Genomic DNA, 18,407 nt, shown 5'->3' on the forward strand with positions numbered 1-18,407 from the left:
ATGGGCTGTGACACACATAGTGATTGCTTGAACGTGATTGGAACAAGAACCTGTTGTGGTAGCTTGTTATAGCATTTGCTGAATATATTTTATTTTAACTTGTTTTCCATTAATGGTAAAGTGATATCGATTCCGTAGATTGACTCGAGAATCTCTTTGGTTTGTTTGTTTTTTCTCCCCGCGATGAAAGAATACATGTTCCGGTTGAAATGGTGTGCCAGGTGACGATTGAAAATTAGGGAGAGGCAAAAGCATGCTGCTTTCTGCAGCTGTTGCGCCAAAAGCTGAACCTGGATGGAAGTGCAGGAATAAAGAACTTCGTCAAGTTGTCATCGACCTTGTATTTTATTTGGAGTCCAGATTAATCTCATTTCCACAAAGGAATTCATTGTGATTTATTAGGTGGAATACTGGTGTGGAATTTTATTATTTAAAAAATATTAAAATAATATATATTTTTAATTTTTGACAATAACATATTAATATCCTTAAAAAATACTAATTTAAAGCTAAAAGAAAAAATCGTTTTGTTTTAATAAAAAAAAGAGCTTATTTAGTTCTTTAAAATGGACCGACTCCAAACAGGCCCTGGTCCAGAAGAGGCAGACCCGATCCAATCCAATTCGGAATAACATAATTGCTCTGTTGGTGAAATCAACAGCCACGCCCAATTAAACTAAGGAGTAAACAAAAAAAAAAAAAAAAAAAAACAAGAAGCCAATGAGCCTTGGACCAATCGTCATTTCCTCTCACAAAAAACATGTCTATTAACCAAAGCATTATAATGCGTGGAGTTTTTCAATGTAGTAGTAGATATAGTTTATTGTAGATTATTATAGTGAAATTATTTATTTTTGAATGAAGAAAAAAAAACCTTGAGATTAGGGTGTTTTGATATTTTTTTACTAAACTATTTATTATTAAAAGATTGTTTGGGAGTATTTTTTTTTTTAGCATAGTAAAAATATTATTTAACTCTGTCATAAAATTTTAAATAGTAAAAATATTTCTTTACTTTCAGGATCAAAAAATTATTGGGTTGTTGGACAAAGATATTTTTGTATTTTTTTTCCATAATTTATGTGAAGTACCTTTTTGGCCATGGAAAAGACAAAAAATAAGATTTATATGAGGTAATTTTTTTACTTTCACACTGTTTTTTAGAGTAATTATTAGGGTCATGGGAGGTGTTTTGTTATTTTTACTTTGACTTTTTAATTTTTTTAATTAAAAAAGCTATTGGCACTTGCTTAGGACGACCCATCAGATGGGTGGCACCTGCGCCTTTCAGGTGGTGTATGTAACGTCACCCGGTGGCCAAAGCTGATCTTATATCATCTCTTTGGATACACTATAGTGCTCTCTTTCACATGGTGTGACGTGTGACAACGTATGGTGGTTGGATTATCGCCGATAATCGTTTTTTTTTTTTCCTTCTTCTTTTCTCTCGCATGCCAGGTAAAATGCACGGTTGTTCTTTTTTTTTTGGTTTTTTAATTTCAGTGCTCATTATTTTCATATTATTTTCCTTTTATAAGTGTTTTTTTTTTTCAATTTAGTCATTCAATTAAAATTTCTCATATTTTTTTTTCATTTCGGTCCTTATTATCTTGATTTTTAATTTTTTTTCTTGGCTCTTTTGTTAAAGTTTTTCTGGCTTTCAATTTCATCATTCAATCAAAGTTTTTGTTGTTTTATTTTTTTTTATTTTGACCTTCATTTTTTTAATTTTTTTTTCTTTTGTTAAAGCTATTTCTCAATTTAATTTAACCCTCTAATTGAACATTTTTGTTTGCCCTTTGATTATTATTTTTTATTTTCACCCTTATTTTTTTAGATCATTTTGTGATTAATTTTTTCCATGTTTTATCTTTTGTGTTTTGATTTTTTAGGGATTTGGCTTCGTGCAATCTTATTAGTCTACTTTAATTTTTTTTAAAAAATATTAGTTTTGTGATTTTCTTTAATTTTTTTCTACAGGTTTATCTCAGTTTCATGACTTAGGTCACGAGTTTTGCATGTCTTTTTAGAATATAGTTTTTTTTTTTAAAAAAAATTGTTTTGTTTGTGTTTTATTTTTCAAGATATTATTCTAATTCATCTATAGTTTCCCCTTCTATTTTATATAAATGAATTTTAATTTTTTAAATATAAATATTATTTTTTAAATAATATTTCTTATATGTTGGCCTTACATAATAATTTTGTTTAGATTATAGGTTTATTCAATCAGTTTTTATTTGTATTTATTTTTGAAATCATGATTTTTTTTATGTAAATTTATTTTTTATTAATTTAAATAAACAAGTTCATAAAATATAATTTAATAAATATTTTATTTTTTATAATTAAATATCTTAATTTATATTTATTTCTTTTTTATTCCTATTCCACCAAAAAAAAAATTAAATCCTGTCTAATTCCAGAAACTTACAAACCACTTTGATTATGAAATGGAGCTGTGCTGAAAGTGATCCTGGTGGCAATTAATCGATATGACCGTGGCTGTGCCAGATGTTAGATGCCTACTTGTTTTCCTTCTATTATTAATTCCCACAAGAGCAGGTACTGAACTAGGCATCGTGAAGCTTTATGGCTAGTTAATGCGCCGAATTCTGAAGCATGATTTGGCTAATGGCCTTTGGCTAGGGGTTAAGATTACTGATGAAGAAACGAAATTTTCTTCTTTTTGTGTGTGGCAAAAGCAGCAATGATAGCAGATAAGAAAGCTACCTATTCCTTTAATTTTCTTTTTTCTCTTAATATTTGGGAATCAAGTATAAATTGGTTTTTAAAATTGACGACGAGGCTACTACGTGCTTAAGCTTCCTAGTGTATGTTCACTCATGAACTTTAGGGCAAGTATCTGGAATGGCTGCTTACTGCAGTGACATTTTTCTGATAACCTAAACTCATGATGATGACGATGACGAGGCCCATAGAAAGCACGCATGTTCTGGGAAGCATACTGATGAGCTCCGTTGAACCCATGTTTCAGCAAAGCCAATGCTGTGTTTGGTGGATGTTATCATTATTCTTATCCCATCGTTTTCCTGGCCATGACTTCTTCTTATCTCTTATAAGAATGATGGAATTCACAACATAACGAAAGCATTGCGCCATTAACATTCCTTGTTAAAATGGTGACAGATCAAAGGTTCCTTTTTCTCACTGTTTTTTTCCCCTCTCTCTCCCAGGAGAGATAAGTGGTTTCCATAATGGGACGACCCCATAATTACCCAGCACGCTTTCTTGGTAGGTGATCTGGTACAATTGGAATGTCATGAAGAACAGAGGAACGTAGATATACAGTAGCTTGTATCCGCATCAAGACTCATTCAAGAAAAAGAAGAACAGAATCAAGACTGTTTGATAGAAAGTTTTTTTGCCGCAACATTAGGCTTTTTTCTGATTACTAGATAGACATTTTTTTTACCTGAACGGACCATTACAGTCTCTTTCACTGTTATTCGTTGCTAGCTAGCTACTTTGTTTACTGATTGGAGAGTGAAAAGGGGATCCGAGGTTATTAACATATATCATTACTAATAGATGCTAGGATTAGAGTATAATTAATAAGTAATTAATGAGAGATGTAATTAGTTTATTCGTTTTTCAAAATTAAGCGCCTTGAGCTATGTAAAATGTCTTCCGCAGTTTTTTCTTACTATTAATTTAATATATTTTCCACAGTTTGTTATAATGATGTGAGGAAAATTTTTTATATCTAAATCAGCAATCTTACAGTTTAGATTCAGAAGTATAAAGGATGTCAGGCGATGATTCATATGTCAGCAGGCTTATAGCTAGCTGGTAATTAATAAATGGACAATTAAGAAGATATATATGCAAAATAAGATATTATTCTTCATTGCCATATATATATTAAAAAAAAGTTGCGAAATTAGACAAAATTCCCATGATTTCTGACCAAAACAGGCAAATATCCGACCCATGATTTCTTCCACAGTTCCCCCATTTTCATCCCTTCAGCAAAGTCATAGCAAAAAACAAAACATACTAATTAACAAACTTTAAGCATAAAAAAGACAAAGAAAACGGACGAAAGTGAATAATCACATCAAATTAGTTACTGGTCAGGGAGCTTAATTAATCTTTTTGTTCGACGACATCTACCGTAGCAGTACAGGACAGCAGCCTGTGAAAGACCCTAAACAAGGCACTGCAAGATATTTCCTTCACTTCCCTAAACACCAAACACCTCCCTTTACGACCACCCTTAACTTGATGATCTTTTCTCTTCTTTCCATGACTAGTCACCTTCTCTTTCACTCTCTCAAGGCACTTCTTGGTCTTCTCTGGCATACTTTCTTTTCTTGAAAACGTGTAGCTCCTCAGATACATCTGCCTGCAGGAGATACTGTCCACCACTCTTGGGTGGCCATGCAAGCCATGACCAGCTACACGGCGGACAGATTTTATGAGCTCAGCATCAGGTTCCGGCCACTTGTAGAGGTTCACATAATTCGCTCGGACAGGCACCCGTGGGTCTCGCGTATCATTGACACAGTTTGATATGCAAACTGAGCTCATTTTATCTGTGGGTTTGGTGTTGTGATGTGAATTAATTTTGGTCTGACCATATATTCTTATAGCTTACAGGGCTTAGCTCGAACAAAACAGATATTTGGAGAGGCCGAGAGAGAGAGAGAGAGAGAGAGAGAGAGAGAGAGAGAGGGTGGATTGCTAATGGGATATGGTTATAGTGGGAAAGTGGAGATTTTATTAAGTAATTCTTAGCATAACTGGTAATGAATGTGTTCTAGGGGATTTTTTTGCGAGTGACGTGTTGAAATCTTTGTCAAAATAACTTTTTTGACATGAGCCCACGTAATGGGGTGGCGGATTTGGAAGCGGAGATGAACCTAATTTTTGTGGTTAGTTGGCCTTTTAACGCATGCCCGATTGTCGTTGTTTTAGACAAATAAAAAACAAAAAAGGGTATTAGTGTCAAGGTGAGAAAATATTAGTTATAAACCTCTTGGTATCTTATCGTGCTGAGCAAAAAGTTTAATTACTTTTATATCCCGAGAATTTTAGTGAAATTAGGCTTTAGCCCCCAAACTTCTTAGATATAAACATATGGACATGGACTCATATGGAGCGTGGAGTAAAATCTTGACTAAAAGATGCAAGAAATAAAATCTTAGCAGAAATTAATGTATGTAGTTAGAAAATTCTCAACAACTATCACATAGATTTTAGGCACAAGAACTAACCAAAAAATGTGGTTTAATGATAAAATTTGAAATCTCATATTTCATAAAAAATCTTAGATTTAACACTTTCTAACATCTTTTTGCAATCATCACCAGAAAATCATTCTATGTTTAATCCGTAGAGATCACCAGTTTAAATCCTACAAATCTCAGGGCTACTAGAGGTTTACATAGTCGTTAATTTCAGGGCCCATGTGATTAATCAAAATACATGCAAGCTGTTCCGGACACTAACGTTAATAAAAAAAAATCTATTAAAGAGGCATCAAATAAATTTTTTTTTAATGAAGTTACAAATTCTAACTTCCTAGAAAAACTCATTTTTAACCTGACAACTTAATCTTCCGTCTAAGCAAAATAAAATAAAATAATGAACATCTATGCATACACATATAGTAAATATACCCTCCAGTGATAGATAATTTTGTCTTTTTTTAATTATCTTTCTCTATTATTATTTTAAGTAAATATTAATAATTACTTTCTTTATCATCATAAAATCTCTTTCTTAATTTGCACTTGTTAGCAAAACCCATCACTCTAATATTTCAAGTGATAGATAATTTATTTCAACGAATTGCTATAATCGCATGCAATAAATAATCTATTCCTGTACGATCCGGCCGTTTCATGTTGGCAACCTCCAGTCCAACGTTTTAAACTTCCCTTTTCAAAAAATCCAAGTAACAAAAATTAAATGACCAAACTGCTACTGTCATCCTCCATTAACTAAATTATATTCAACGAACTTGTTAGAAGCTCACTTGTGGTTTGAGCTGGATTACTTTCATTTGGATATGATTATATACGGAGACAACAGGCAGATACAGGAGGTTATACAGGAGTTGCAACTGTTCACGACGAGAACCGTCTCCGATCAATATATATATGAAGAAAGTGATTAATTTGGCAATTGATGAGAGCTAGCAGAGGTTAAGATGTTGACAGTAGACGGGAAAAATATCTTGAAACCGAATGCAAATCAATTAAAACAGGACTAGACTGACTCTAAACAAGGATAATTGGGATTGTTCGCATGAAAAATACTGGGTTGACAAGAAAGTGATGAAGCCGCAGCTTTATTTTTAGTTTCTTAAAGTTGTTGCCGGAGAAAGTCCAGCTGATGAGTTAATCTTGATGGGGTTGGCAGATTAGGTATGGACAAACGGTTTCATGCAAAGCCCATGTGATCAATTTTCGCATCTCATAATTTCCTGTGACATGCTGGGACATTCCATCTCTGCTAATTTCTTCCAACTATAAGCGTTTACCAAATCTAAATGTATATGAAATGAGGAAAAATACATGTGAGCATGCACATATGTAACCGGCCACAATAAACAGATCGAGGACACCGTGACATATACATAACCAAACCTGCTGGTTGACTCATCATCGATCAGAAATATATTGCCGGATATGCCTCAACTTGCTATTGATCATATCTTCTATATATGCTAATCTAAATGACCCGGGGCTTATTTTTTCTTCTAAACGAATTGCTTTTAGCTTACAAAACTGGGTCGGCTCATGAGCTGGTTATACCACATTAAGATGTGAATTCTATGCAGTGAGCTGGATCGCTAGCATGCATTATTTGTTGGGGAAGGGTGAATATTGGCTATGAGGTGCAACTGACGTTAGCATGTATATATGTGGAGGATTTGATGGTCCTAGGAATGATGGTTCCATAAAGTTTAGGAATTATGTCTTCTCTTGCGTACCTCATTGCTTGTGAATATTGTTTGCCAAAAACCCAGTTGTTTACGTTTAACTCATCAGCAGCTACTTATAGTATATGGGAAGAGTTAATTTCTTTCAATCTATATTTAGGCTTTCCTGTTCTGTTTCGGTGCAGAAGAGATGAACATCTATGTAATCCTGTCCATACTAGATACAATATCTTAAAAAGGATGGATTATAAGCAAGGTGATGAAGTTGAAATACCATTAGGAAAGTCGAATATTCATCTATGACATGCCATATGGGGAAATGGCCGTCTGATGAAGAAATGAAGGTGTGTGGAGAATGGACTAGCCAGGAACCAGCCATACTGCCAAAGAGCCTGATCATGAATTCATGATATTCTCTAAACAAGAAAGAACACATAAACGGCAAGATTAGCAAGCACACGAAACGAATTGCATACCTTTACATTTAATAAAATTGAGGTTAATTTCACTGCGATATTAGAAAACGGCTAGCATGTTGATGCCAGCCTTTAATTTTCTGTTGGTGCATTTAAATGTGTGGAGAAATGATCTTAGTTGTTTATCAAATCTTGTCACTTACCTGTAATTCCGGGATTAGGAGGGAAAAAAAGGTTTCTGATAAGAGTGTTTTGCTATGCAAAATAATTTCTTCCTACCCTATCTGGAGTGCCTGTCCCTATTCCTTGGCACTCTCTGAAATTTTTGTGAACTTGTTGTTCGAGAACAATTTAATGAGAGCTTTTTTTGGATCAGGCAAGAGTATGAGAGGAAAAAAAAAGACAAACTTCACGAATTTGTTAAGGCCACTAACATTTTAATCTAATACTATTCATTAGACCCCTGTGTTGTAACATATTGTCCCTTGAGACCTTGTAAAAAGATAGAAGGAAGTGATCTTTTAACTTATTGTCTTACCTGCTATATAGTTTCCCTCCCCTACATGGCTATCTCTCTCTCTCGCCCCCTCTCCCTCTCTCTATTTTTATTATAAATTATTTGCAAAAACGGTGTTACCACTAAAGAACTGCAACAGAAAATTTATAACCACAAAATGGAGGTCCAAAAACTCCCTAGAACAATATCCAAGCCCTCTCTTTCTCCCACTCTAGCAGAAATCCAAAAGGGTGTCCATGACTCGCAAAGCGACATGATCTCCGATTACAGCACTCCTGTCCATCATCAAGTCCTTGAGCTAGGCCATGCTTGTAGCTCTATACCACCATCAAACCCTTTTGTTCTTTCATTTGACAACTTGACATACAGTGTCAAAGTTGGCCAAAAAATGTCACTTCCAATCTGTGGAAAGGACTCATCACTTGATTCTTCAGAGACAGGCAAGAAAATTTTGTTGAATGATATATCTGAAGCAGCAAGAGAAGGTGAAATCACGGCTGTTCTTGGGGCTAGCGGGTCTGGTAAATCCACTTTGATCGATGCACTTGCAGACCGAATTGCGAAAGAGAGCTTGAAAGGGTCTGTGACTTTGAATGGTGAGGTCTTGGAATCAAGGCTATTGAAAACGATATCTGCTTATGTTATGCAAGATGATCTTTTGTTTCCTATGCTTACTGTGGAAGAAACGCTAATGTTCTCAGCCGAATTCAGGCTTCCTCGCTCCCTCTCCAAGTCAAAAAAGAAAGCAAGAGTTCAAGCCTTGATTGATCAATTAGGCCTGCGTAATGCAGCCAATACTGTGATTGGAGATGAAGGGCACAGAGGTGTGTCAGGAGGTGAAAGAAGAAGAGTTTCTATTGGAATTGACATCGTTCATGACCCAATTCTCTTGTTTCTCGATGAGCCAACTTCAGGGCTTGATTCAACTAGTGCTTTAATGGTTGTTAAGGTCTTGCAGAGGATTGCACAGAGTGGAAGCATTGTGATCATGTCCATACATCAACCGAGTTACAGACTCTTGACCTTACTTGACCGTTTGATCTTTCTTTCACACGGACAAACGGTGTATGCTGGCTCGCCAGGAAGTCTTCCAGAATTCTTTGCTGAGTTCGGACATCCAATTCCTGAGAACGAGAACCGAACTGAGTTTGCTCTGGACTATATTCGCGACCTTGAAGAAATTCCAGGTGGAACCAAGACCTTAGTTAAATTCAACAAGTCATGGCAAGCCATGAAAAATGCCAAGAACAGATTCTCCAATGCGTCAAAGCTCTCACTTAAGGACACAATAAGTGTCAGCATTTCGAGAGGAAAACTGGTCTCTGGCGCCCCAAATGATTCGAACTCGACATCTTCACCCGTTTTAAGTTTTGCCAATCCACTTTGGGTTGAAGTGATGGTTATAGGCAAAAGATCATCATTAAATGCAAAAAGAATGCCTGAATTATTCGGAATTCGCCTTGCTGCTGTTCTTGTTACAGGTATAATCTTGGCTACCGTTTATTATCATCTTGACAACTCTCCCAGAGGTGTGCAAGAGCGATTAGGCTTTTTCGCTTTTGCCATTTCCACTACTTACTACACAAGTGCAGAATCCATCCCTGCCTTTATTCAAGAACGTTATATTTTCATGAGAGAAACTGCCTACAATGCTTATCGTCGCTCGTCTTACGTTCTTGCTCACTCTCTAATCTCAATTCCCTCTCTGATCGTACTCTCTATTGCCTTTGCCACAACAACATTCTGGGCAGTAGGACTTGATGGTGGGTTTTCTGGGTTTTGTTTCTACTTCTTCACAATCTTCTGTGCATTCTGGGCTGGAAGTTCTTTTGTTACATTTCTCTCAGGCGTTGTCTCTCATGTTATGTTGAGTTTCACCCTTGTGGTAGCCATTTTGTCCTACTTTCCTCTCTTCAGTGGATTCTACATTTCTCGCGACAGAATTCCTCCATTTTGGTTATGGTTTCACTATATGTCTCTAGTGAAATATCCATACGAAGCAGCTTTACAAAATGAATTTCACAGTCCAACAAAATGTTTTGTCATGGGCGTGCAAATGTTTGATAACACACCGCTTGCCGTGATGCCACTATCAATGAAATTAAAGATGTTGAAGACCATCAGCACCCGTTTGGGCCGGAACATTACAAGTAACACTTGTGCAGTCACAGGAACAGATATACTGCAGCAACAAGGGATAACACAACTCAGCAAATGGAATTGCTTGTGGATAACTATTGCTTGGGGATTTTTCTTCAGGATTCTGTTTTACTTTGCTTTGTTGTTGTGGAGTAAGAATAAGAGGAGGTAAATAGAATCACTGTTTATCTAGCTTGTATCTAACAAGAATGGAGCTACCTAAGAACATGGCCATCTTTTCCTTATGTAATCGTTAACCCAGTTATATATAATTTCTCTGACGAAGGTTGCGCGCAGTAGGGGTATCCTGGATAAAGGGGTTTGGGTTTTAATTTATAATTACATTTAATTTAATTTCTAATATTTTATAAAATATATATTCAGTCCATTTAATTTTTGTTTTTTTGAATATACCATGTTTGATATATCAGATTGGACTAAAATTTATATGAATAATATAAATATCTGCATGTTGGATATATTAATTCCTTATTTTTTTGATGATTCTAAAAAATATTAGATTAAAACTATTAAAACTAGATAAAACTTCTAAAATACATATATTAGAATAACATAAAAATTATTATAATTTTCACACAAAAAACAAAACAAAATAAAAATTATAATTAAATATTTTATCAAATAATTATGATACAATATGAAAAAAAAATTGAAAAGATTAAAAAAATATTATTTATACTAAGAATTCAAATTACTTATACTGAATTATATAGGTTAGTTTGAGTTGAGCAGGTTTAAAAATCTTAATCGACACTCTATCCATAATATTTATATATTAGGTTTGTTGATCTAATATTATCCATAATATTTATATTATTTAATTTTAACGGTTAAATCTGATTAGATAATATAAATATTACATGAAAGCTGATTTTTTTTTAACACCACTGCACGCGGGTTAAAATTTACAAAATTCTGTCAGTTTGATATTGTCCGAGAAAGGACAGAGGCCGACTTCTTACTCGAAGACAAAGATTGAGGAGCAGGCTAGCCCGAGTAATTCTGTGAATATTCGAGTGAAATACAATGGAAATAAGCAATTAGTCTGGAGAGTAGGAATCAATATGGTAACTGGGAACTTATTCAGATTTCTTTTTGTTTGGTAGTGTGATTATAATTATTTTTTAAAAAATATATTTTTATTTATAAATATATTAAATTAATATTTTTTATTTTTTAAAAATAATTTTTAATATCAACGCATCAAAATGATAAAAAATATTAATTTGAAATAAAAAAAATAAAATTTTTTTAAAAGCGCTTTTAAAACATAAAAATAAATAGTATCATGTGCTCATTATGTAAAAATTTGAAAATTGACATTAAATGTTAAACAATTAAAAAATTATTTTTTAAAAAAATAATAATTTAAAAGGCAAAAATTCTCACAATGTCGAATATGAAAAAAAAGAAAGAAGACTTGCTTCCACTTAGACATGTGAAATGCCTTTTTTAGGTCAAAGTTATACATAATGAAAATATTATTTTTTATTATAATAATATTATAACTAGAAAATTATTTTTTTAGTCATTTGAATTTGAATCTTATTGTGATTTTTAGCAAAAGATGTTTAAGAATTTGATAAAAATTATCAAGATTAAAATCAATTTACGGATATTTAGTTAAAATTATTGTTTAAGGTATTTTTGATATATAAAATGAATGATATTTATGTTTAAGTAAATTAAATATAAAAACAGCACATACAATTTTATCACGATTTACAAAAATATATTTAATCCCTTTATTTCTAGTTCACTTATAATTTATTATTATGATTATTATCAATTTTATAATTTATTTGCTTTCTTTTTAAAAAATGAAAAAAGAGATGTAGTTAAGATGGAAAAGTTTGATTAAAAAAAAAAAGACATTTTTTGAATAAAAAGTACTAAATTGAGGACAATCAACACTAATCAACGGGTTATGGAATTATTATTTATGCTATAGGGACTAATGAATTAGTTTTACTGAAGTACAAGGACTAAGTTATAATTAACTCATTTCTTTTGTATAGAAGATTTATATATTAAAAAATTATATAGCAAAAGCCAAAAATAGATGTTTGCTTAAGTGGGCCACAGACTGTAGGAGCCCGGCCTGTAGATTCACTGGGTTTGGTGAAATAATTTTCTGTCTTAAATTCCTATCCTTTGGATTAAAATAAATGCATCCTGTCCGTCCAAATGAAGTACTCTTACCTTTTTAATCAAAGAGATAAAACGAAGGAAAGCCCCGTCGGTTGTTTAACTTTCTATAAACATTGAAAATAGCCATTTCTCCTTCTCTCTCTCTCTCTGAACTCAATTCACATTCGGAAAAGTTAGGGTTTTCAAATTTCAAGGTACGGACTCCTGATTGAATTGTTGTTAATTAGAAATCAGGGCTTATTTAGCTCTTTTCACTGCCGTTTCCATTCAATATTGAGTTTCTTTTAGTTAATAAGTGATTAATTATTGGTGTTTGCTGATGAATTCATTTAAAAAAAGTTGCAATTTTTTTTTAGGGTTTTCAAATCCGGATTTTTTGTGTGTGTCAAGATGCTAGCTTTTTAATATGTGTCTTGATAGATCTGATTGGTTTCTTCTTGCCCTGATGCTCTTAAATAAATTCATGTACGTGTTGCTATATAGTCTATTACAATTGAATGATTAATTTATTGGTGAAGCTGCTGGTGATTAATTTGTTTGTTTGTTGCAGTTTGAAAATGCCGCGATATGATGATCGATATGCCAGTACGCGTCTCTATGTTGGACACCTGGCTGCTAGGACACGATCACGGGATCTGGAACATCTTTTCAGCAAATATGGGCGGTAATTTCTCTATTTTCAAGTTTAAAGTGCTTGAGATATTGGTCTTAAGCTGTGATAGTGTTCTCTCTTTCTCACAAGCACACACGTGAATTGGGCACTGTGGGTTTTTATCCTCTTAGCTAGCTATTGAAGAAATTATTCGAATATAATTTGTACAGTTTATTTCTGGGCTTTCAAGTTTCAATTGAATGATGCTCTAACATGAATTTAACACTATCGATCTATTCTCTGCAGTGCAGTAATAGTATATCTATTTGTTTCCTTTGTTTAACTGTCATTGATTGGTAAGAGGGAGTGTTTTTTGCCCCTGCAAATACTGAGGAAACATTTAGGTCTTCAACAGTTTGTTTTGCTCGTGGATTTGTGTCATTCACGTTATCTGTGTGGGTGGACCTAGGTGTCATTTTTTAACTTGAATGATCTTGTTGAAGGTTTCTGGCCTATTGCCTAACCTGGAGGTCTATGGTGAGAGGGTTGCCATGATGGAATTGGTGGAATTTCTTGCCAAGTTATAGGAGACTTTGGCGATTCTTTCTATTATGTTATTGCGTGTTTTTATGGAATTGGCAACAATCTCAAACTGGTGTTTAGTTCGTCTATGAGGGGTGAAGTATCATACACTTGCAGTACTTAAGTAATGATGGCCTTACTGTTTGTGGCAACCATTTCGCAGAGTACGAGATGTGGATATGAAGCGTGACTATGCATTTGTTGTAAGTCTTTTCCATTTCTTCTCATGGTTTTCACTGAATGGAATTTTTCTGAGCATTGGTTGAGCACATATCCTTTTATTTTTTCATGATGAACACTGCTTTATATATTATGTGATCCACATATGGTGTGTTCTGCTGGGTTGTTCTCACCCTCTTTAAACAGGAATTTAGTGATCCCAGAGATGCTGATGATGCAAGGCATTACTTAGATGGCAAGGAGTTTGATGGAAGTCGTATCATTGTGGAATTTGCAAAGGGGGTAAGTTCTGTCTAGTTAATGTTTTCATTTAGTATACTCACAAACTCAAAACATGCAATTTTAAATTAGTAGACTAGGCCTGTATTGGTTTTGGTTTTATAGGATTAACTGGAAGCAAATTGGTTGTATGTAGATGGATCCAAGTTCAAATCCTAATCCAAATTGAAGCAAATTTATAGTTTTGTGAGATGTCAAACTACTTTATTCTTGTTGCTCTTGTGGGCTTCCTGAGTATTTGATTTATTTTTTCATTCACAAAGATTCTTAATCCTTATTCATTGAACTTGATTCTGTCGCTTGAATAAGGTTGAGGAGGTTGATTGCTGGTGACTTAATTATTCACTTCCCAATTGGCTCTCCAGCCAAAAGCATAAATGTTCACTTTTGAAATTGTGAATGCTATTGATACGCTTTTACCAGATTAATGTTTTTTCTTGTTGGGAATTTCTAGGTACCTCGTGGTTCTCGAGAATATTTGGGCAGAGGTCCTCCTCCAGGATCTGGACGCTGCTTTAATTGTGGCATTGATGGCCACTGGGCTCGAGATTGCAAAGCTGGAGACTGGAAGAACAAGTGTTATCGTTGTGGGGAAAGAGGTCATATAGAGAGAAACTGCAAGAACAGTCCCAAGAAACTCACGTAATTTTCACCTCATTTTGTCATTTCCTTCCTATCCTGCTGCTGCTTGTGCATGTTTTTGTTTCTGTGATAATTTTCTACTGATGCTCAATGGTGCTCTGTTTTTTTTTCTTTTCTTTTTATTGTGTGTTCTATACTGCAGGCGGGGAAAGAGTTACTCTCGATCACCAGGTAGATCACGCTCTCCTCACCGTGGCAGAAGCCGCAGCCCAAGTTATAGCCGAGGTCGAAGCTACAGGTCTGTGGTTTTTCTTTGAAAGCATATGATTATGCAATCTTCTCATATCACACATAGTATGGTGTTCTTGATGATTTTTGGGTTATTCATTTGCTGTATTTTGGTTTATCTGGATCTTCTGTTCTTTTTCAGCCGATCAAGATCCCCACCACCGAAGAGAGAGCGAAGTGTTGAGAATGAGAACAGGTCATTGAGCCCTGAACCAAAGAGTACAAAGGCCAGGAAGCGCAGCCCAACACCTGATGAAGGCAGCCCACGCCCTTCTCCCAAATCTCGAAAACTGGATGATGAGCAAGATAGAGAGTACAGTGGCAGCCCCACGGGAAGAAGCAGAAGCAGAAGCAGAAGCCCTCGAGATGAGAGGTATAGAAGTCCTCAGACTAATGGTCGCAGCCGCATTCCCAGTCCCAGGGATGATAGAAGCCCCGTTGATGATGATTATGAGGACAACAACCGCTCCCCGAGAGATAGTGACGTGTCACGTTGAAATGCACCATCCCAATGGAATTGGTGTAGCTGTTTGCACTTCCCAATCGTCACCAAGACCTTAAGTTTGCTCTATTTAGATGGTCAAACATTTTATATGCTAAGTAGAGATGTAATTTGAAACTTTTTATTTGGATTAGGGAGCCTATTTTAATCATTTGGTATGGAGAGCTATGCATTCAAATTCGTTTTGTTTTATTTTTTGCTTTTCTGGATTTAGAACCTACAAACTGGATGGCCTGTCAATATTATCCCAGGACATCTAGGGCAAATGGCAATTATGAGCTCAACTTTAGTGTGGATGGAGCTGAATGTTTATTTATTTCGCAAAAAAACTGGAGAAAAAAATAATCAGTGCGTGCTTCTGCCCTATAATGAGGTCCCACCGAACTTGAATTTCGAATCAACTGTGGCTAGGTTGTGCATTGCGTGCATCTGTTGTGCCCAAAAAACTAAGCATGGTTTTTGTTAAGATTTGCCGCTCAAATTCTTAACTGAAGATCAAATAAAACGGTGAGCAATTTCCATTGCCAGGTTTGGGATGAAAATATCAATTCAAGTCTTTTTGAAGGGTTTTTGGCGAAATTAATCTGAATTCTGAAATCGATTTTGTGTACAACGGAGGATTACCCAGATGCTTTTTTGTAATCAACTACACGTTTCGTCGTGGAGTTCATTTACTGTCAAAGCCCAGGAGCTATTTCGAATTTCTTGCTCCCAAGAATCCATCTAATCCTCGAATATGTCACCCGCCATTTCTCTGCCCTGCTTCAATAGTGTGATCTTTGCAGCGCGCCGGTCACCCCAGAAAGGAAAGTTGAAGAATGCAAAAGTGCCCGGGGCAACGCCAAAACTTAGCAACACTGGCTTCGGTACCAGCAAGAAAGAGCCATTATGGCGGTGCGTGGAGGGTTGTGGTGCTTGCTGCAAGCTGGCTAAGGGCCCTGCTTTCGCCACTCCTGAAGAAATCTTCACAAACCCCTCTGATATAGAGGTTCGCTTTCTTAATATTTACAATGCACATAATTTGTTCGACGGAATGTGTCAAAAAAGAAACCAAAAGAGTAGCGAAGCTCTTACTGTTTTTTGTTAATTCCTTTTCTTTTGCTGAATTATGGATTTTCAGCTTTATAAAAGCTTAATAGGCCCGGATGGATGGTGTATACATTATGAGAAAAGCACACGCAAGTGCTCAATTTACCCTGGTGAGTGGTGATTATCGCTAGCTCCATTTCTTGATCAACTTCTTGCTGTCATCTTTAATTTTGTAAACGTTTTGCTTTCTACGGGCTTTCTTCTTCTTTCAGATCGTCCCTATTTTTGTCGTGTGGAGCCAGATATATTCGAGTCACTGTATGGCATTACTAAGAAGAAATTCAACAAGGAGGCATGCGGGTAGGTCCATCTACTTTTACTTTCACGCAAGGCTCTAGCTGTATGTGACCTTAGTCATATGCTCATGTTTCATCTTTGTTCTCTTATGTTGCTTGCAGTAGCTGTAGAGACACTATTAAGGAAATCTATGGTTCACATTCCAAGGAACTGGACAACTTCAATCGCTCCTTAAGGAGTTCTGATTAGTTAAAACGATCCGACTTGCCCTGCTTAAACTGCTCAAGGTCATTTTAACCTTGATCCTTTCCTTTTTATTTGTTCATTGAGCTGGTCAGAAAGTTTAGTATGAAAGGTTTTCCTGGATAATCAGATCAAATATAAACTTTTGAACAGGATTGGGGCTGCTGTCCTATGCCAAAAGGAAAAGGGTTTAAAGAGAGATGAAAGTGGGAGTCTAGTGCATGTACATTCAACTGTGCTGTAATACGATACCACTACTGTATTAGATGCTAGCAAGATCATCAAGTAGAAAGCATAAACTTCCTTTCGGTTTGTCCTTGCCAGTCTTCTATAGAGCCCTTTTTTGGCAAAATTTGCCGTGTTGTGGCTGGATTAAAGATCTCAAGGACCAGAATTAATTCTAGTATATTGGTCAAGAGATCAGATAGCTGCTGTCTTGGCTTCATCAAATCTGAAGGTGCTGGAGGTCCCTTAATTCAACTGAAACCAGCAGACTGTGTAAAATAAAGACTTCCCCTGCTCTGTCTATGGAGTCTGATTACTCTCCTATAGTCATAAATCTATTAGCTGGGCATGAATTTTAATCATCATGAATAGTCAGAAATTCAACCTATTATTCATGCTCTTGGTTTTTTTTTTAAAAAAAATGTTTTCAAGGAATGCATATCCAATTATCCATGCTTTCAATTTGTACTGAAAATTAGTTTAGCTTGATACCTTCTACAAACAAACTGCTTACATATTAGCTAGTTTGTTTATTTTGTGTTGCATGTCATGCATATTTTGAGATTGTTAAGCCTTCTATATGCATTGGCAAAGTTATAATTCCAAGGTGTTGTGGTATTTGCAGCATTGAGCCTTGTGGATTTAACCAGGAGCCTGAATTTGAAAAAACTGCTCCCACCTTTTGTTTGTATTTTTATTTATACATGAGATAATTAGCCTTGCGAATGATGATCCACACTCTTGTTGAGTGATAGAAGAAGCGTGTGGAACTATTCCTGTCAGTATCGTAGTTACCATATTCTGTTAAAACCGTTGCCCAGAAGAAAAAGGCAGGAAACATAGCCAGCACCCACCTGCAACAATATACATGACTCTCTCTTCATTCTTAGATTTTGATGCTTTCTCTAATTTCTCTCTTCGTTCTTGGATCTTGATTGCTTTCTTTATGCAGCCCTCATTTCTATCACTTCCACCATTGGATCCCTCTGCTCAGACATTATGGTCACGTCTCTCTCATCTAGTGGCCTAGCAATTTTGGCTCATGCCCGCAACCTCACCACCACTATCATTGTCTCCAATGCCACCTCCCTCGCCTTTCTTGCACAACCTGATTCTGCCCTTTGTTAGGTTACAGCCTAGCGAGTTAAGTCTAGAAAGAAATAAGAGAGAAGAAGAAGATGCAGAACAAGAAGAGTTGATTCAGAAATTGTGCTTCATTTTTACGTCCACTGTTTTTTATACTACCTCAAGTGACGAACTTACACTTTCCAACTAACAATTGTAACTAACAACTTCTTAGCTACTCTAACTGCCAAACTAACAGCCACAACTAACTACCTAGTACAAGAGACTTATTAGCACATGCTGAATTAACTACTGCCATTACAACCACGTGCAAAATGTAACTATTGCTGCTGCATGCTATTGTTTCTTCATTTGTAATTTTAACA

General features: G+C 35.3%; 4 protein-coding genes across 5 annotated transcripts; 3 read left to right on the forward strand and 1 right to left on the reverse strand.

The window, feature by feature from the left end:
- Nucleotides 1-3,845: 3,845 nt before the first annotated feature.
- On the reverse strand, nt 3,846-4,748 carry LOC7491955 (uncharacterized). Its single transcript, XM_002309402.4, has one exon. It carries the CDS (start codon nt 4,552-4,554, stop codon nt 4,111-4,113), a length of 444 nt encoding a protein of 147 aa, XP_002309438.1. The 5' UTR covers nt 4,555-4,748; the 3' UTR covers nt 3,846-4,110.
- A 3,140-nt stretch (nt 4,749-7,888) lies between these two features.
- On the forward strand, nt 7,889-10,281 carry LOC7492266 (ABC transporter G family member 20). The gene has a single exon (XM_002308453.4). It carries the CDS (start codon nt 8,004-8,006, stop codon nt 10,155-10,157), a length of 2,154 nt encoding a protein of 717 aa, XP_002308489.2. The 5' UTR covers nt 7,889-8,003; the 3' UTR covers nt 10,158-10,281.
- Nucleotides 10,282-12,182: 1,901 nt separating this feature from the next.
- On the forward strand, nt 12,183-15,342 carry LOC7491956 (serine/arginine-rich splicing factor RS2Z33). Of its 2 annotated transcripts, none has more exons than XM_002308454.4 (7): nt 12,183-12,351; nt 12,708-12,821; nt 13,495-13,534; nt 13,698-13,793; nt 14,245-14,432; nt 14,575-14,670; nt 14,803-15,342. In XM_002308454.4, exons 2-7 carry the CDS (start codon nt 12,715-12,717, stop codon nt 15,155-15,157), a joined length of 882 nt encoding a protein of 293 aa, XP_002308490.2. In that variant the 5' UTR covers nt 12,183-12,351; nt 12,708-12,714; the 3' UTR covers nt 15,158-15,342. The 2 variants fall into 2 exon arrangements, with proteins under 2 accessions (XP_002308490.2, XP_002308491.2); XM_002308455.4 differs by having other exon boundaries at nt 12,303-12,351; nt 13,253-13,534.
- A 148-nt stretch (nt 15,343-15,490) lies between these two features.
- Nucleotides 15,491-17,318, forward strand: LOC7491958 (uncharacterized). Its single transcript, XM_002308456.4, has 5 exons — nt 15,491-16,150; nt 16,283-16,361; nt 16,464-16,551; nt 16,650-16,775; nt 16,885-17,318. Exons 1-4 carry the CDS (start codon nt 15,899-15,901, stop codon nt 16,735-16,737), a joined length of 507 nt encoding a protein of 168 aa, XP_002308492.1. The 5' UTR covers nt 15,491-15,898; the 3' UTR covers nt 16,738-16,775; nt 16,885-17,318.
- The last annotated feature ends 1,089 nt before the right edge of the window (nt 17,319-18,407 follow it).

Source organism: Populus trichocarpa, chromosome 6 (assembly GCF_000002775.5).
Source record: "Populus trichocarpa isolate Nisqually-1 chromosome 6, P.trichocarpa_v4.1, whole genome shotgun sequence".
Classification (NCBI taxonomy): Eukaryota; Viridiplantae; Streptophyta; class Magnoliopsida; order Malpighiales; family Salicaceae; genus Populus; species Populus trichocarpa.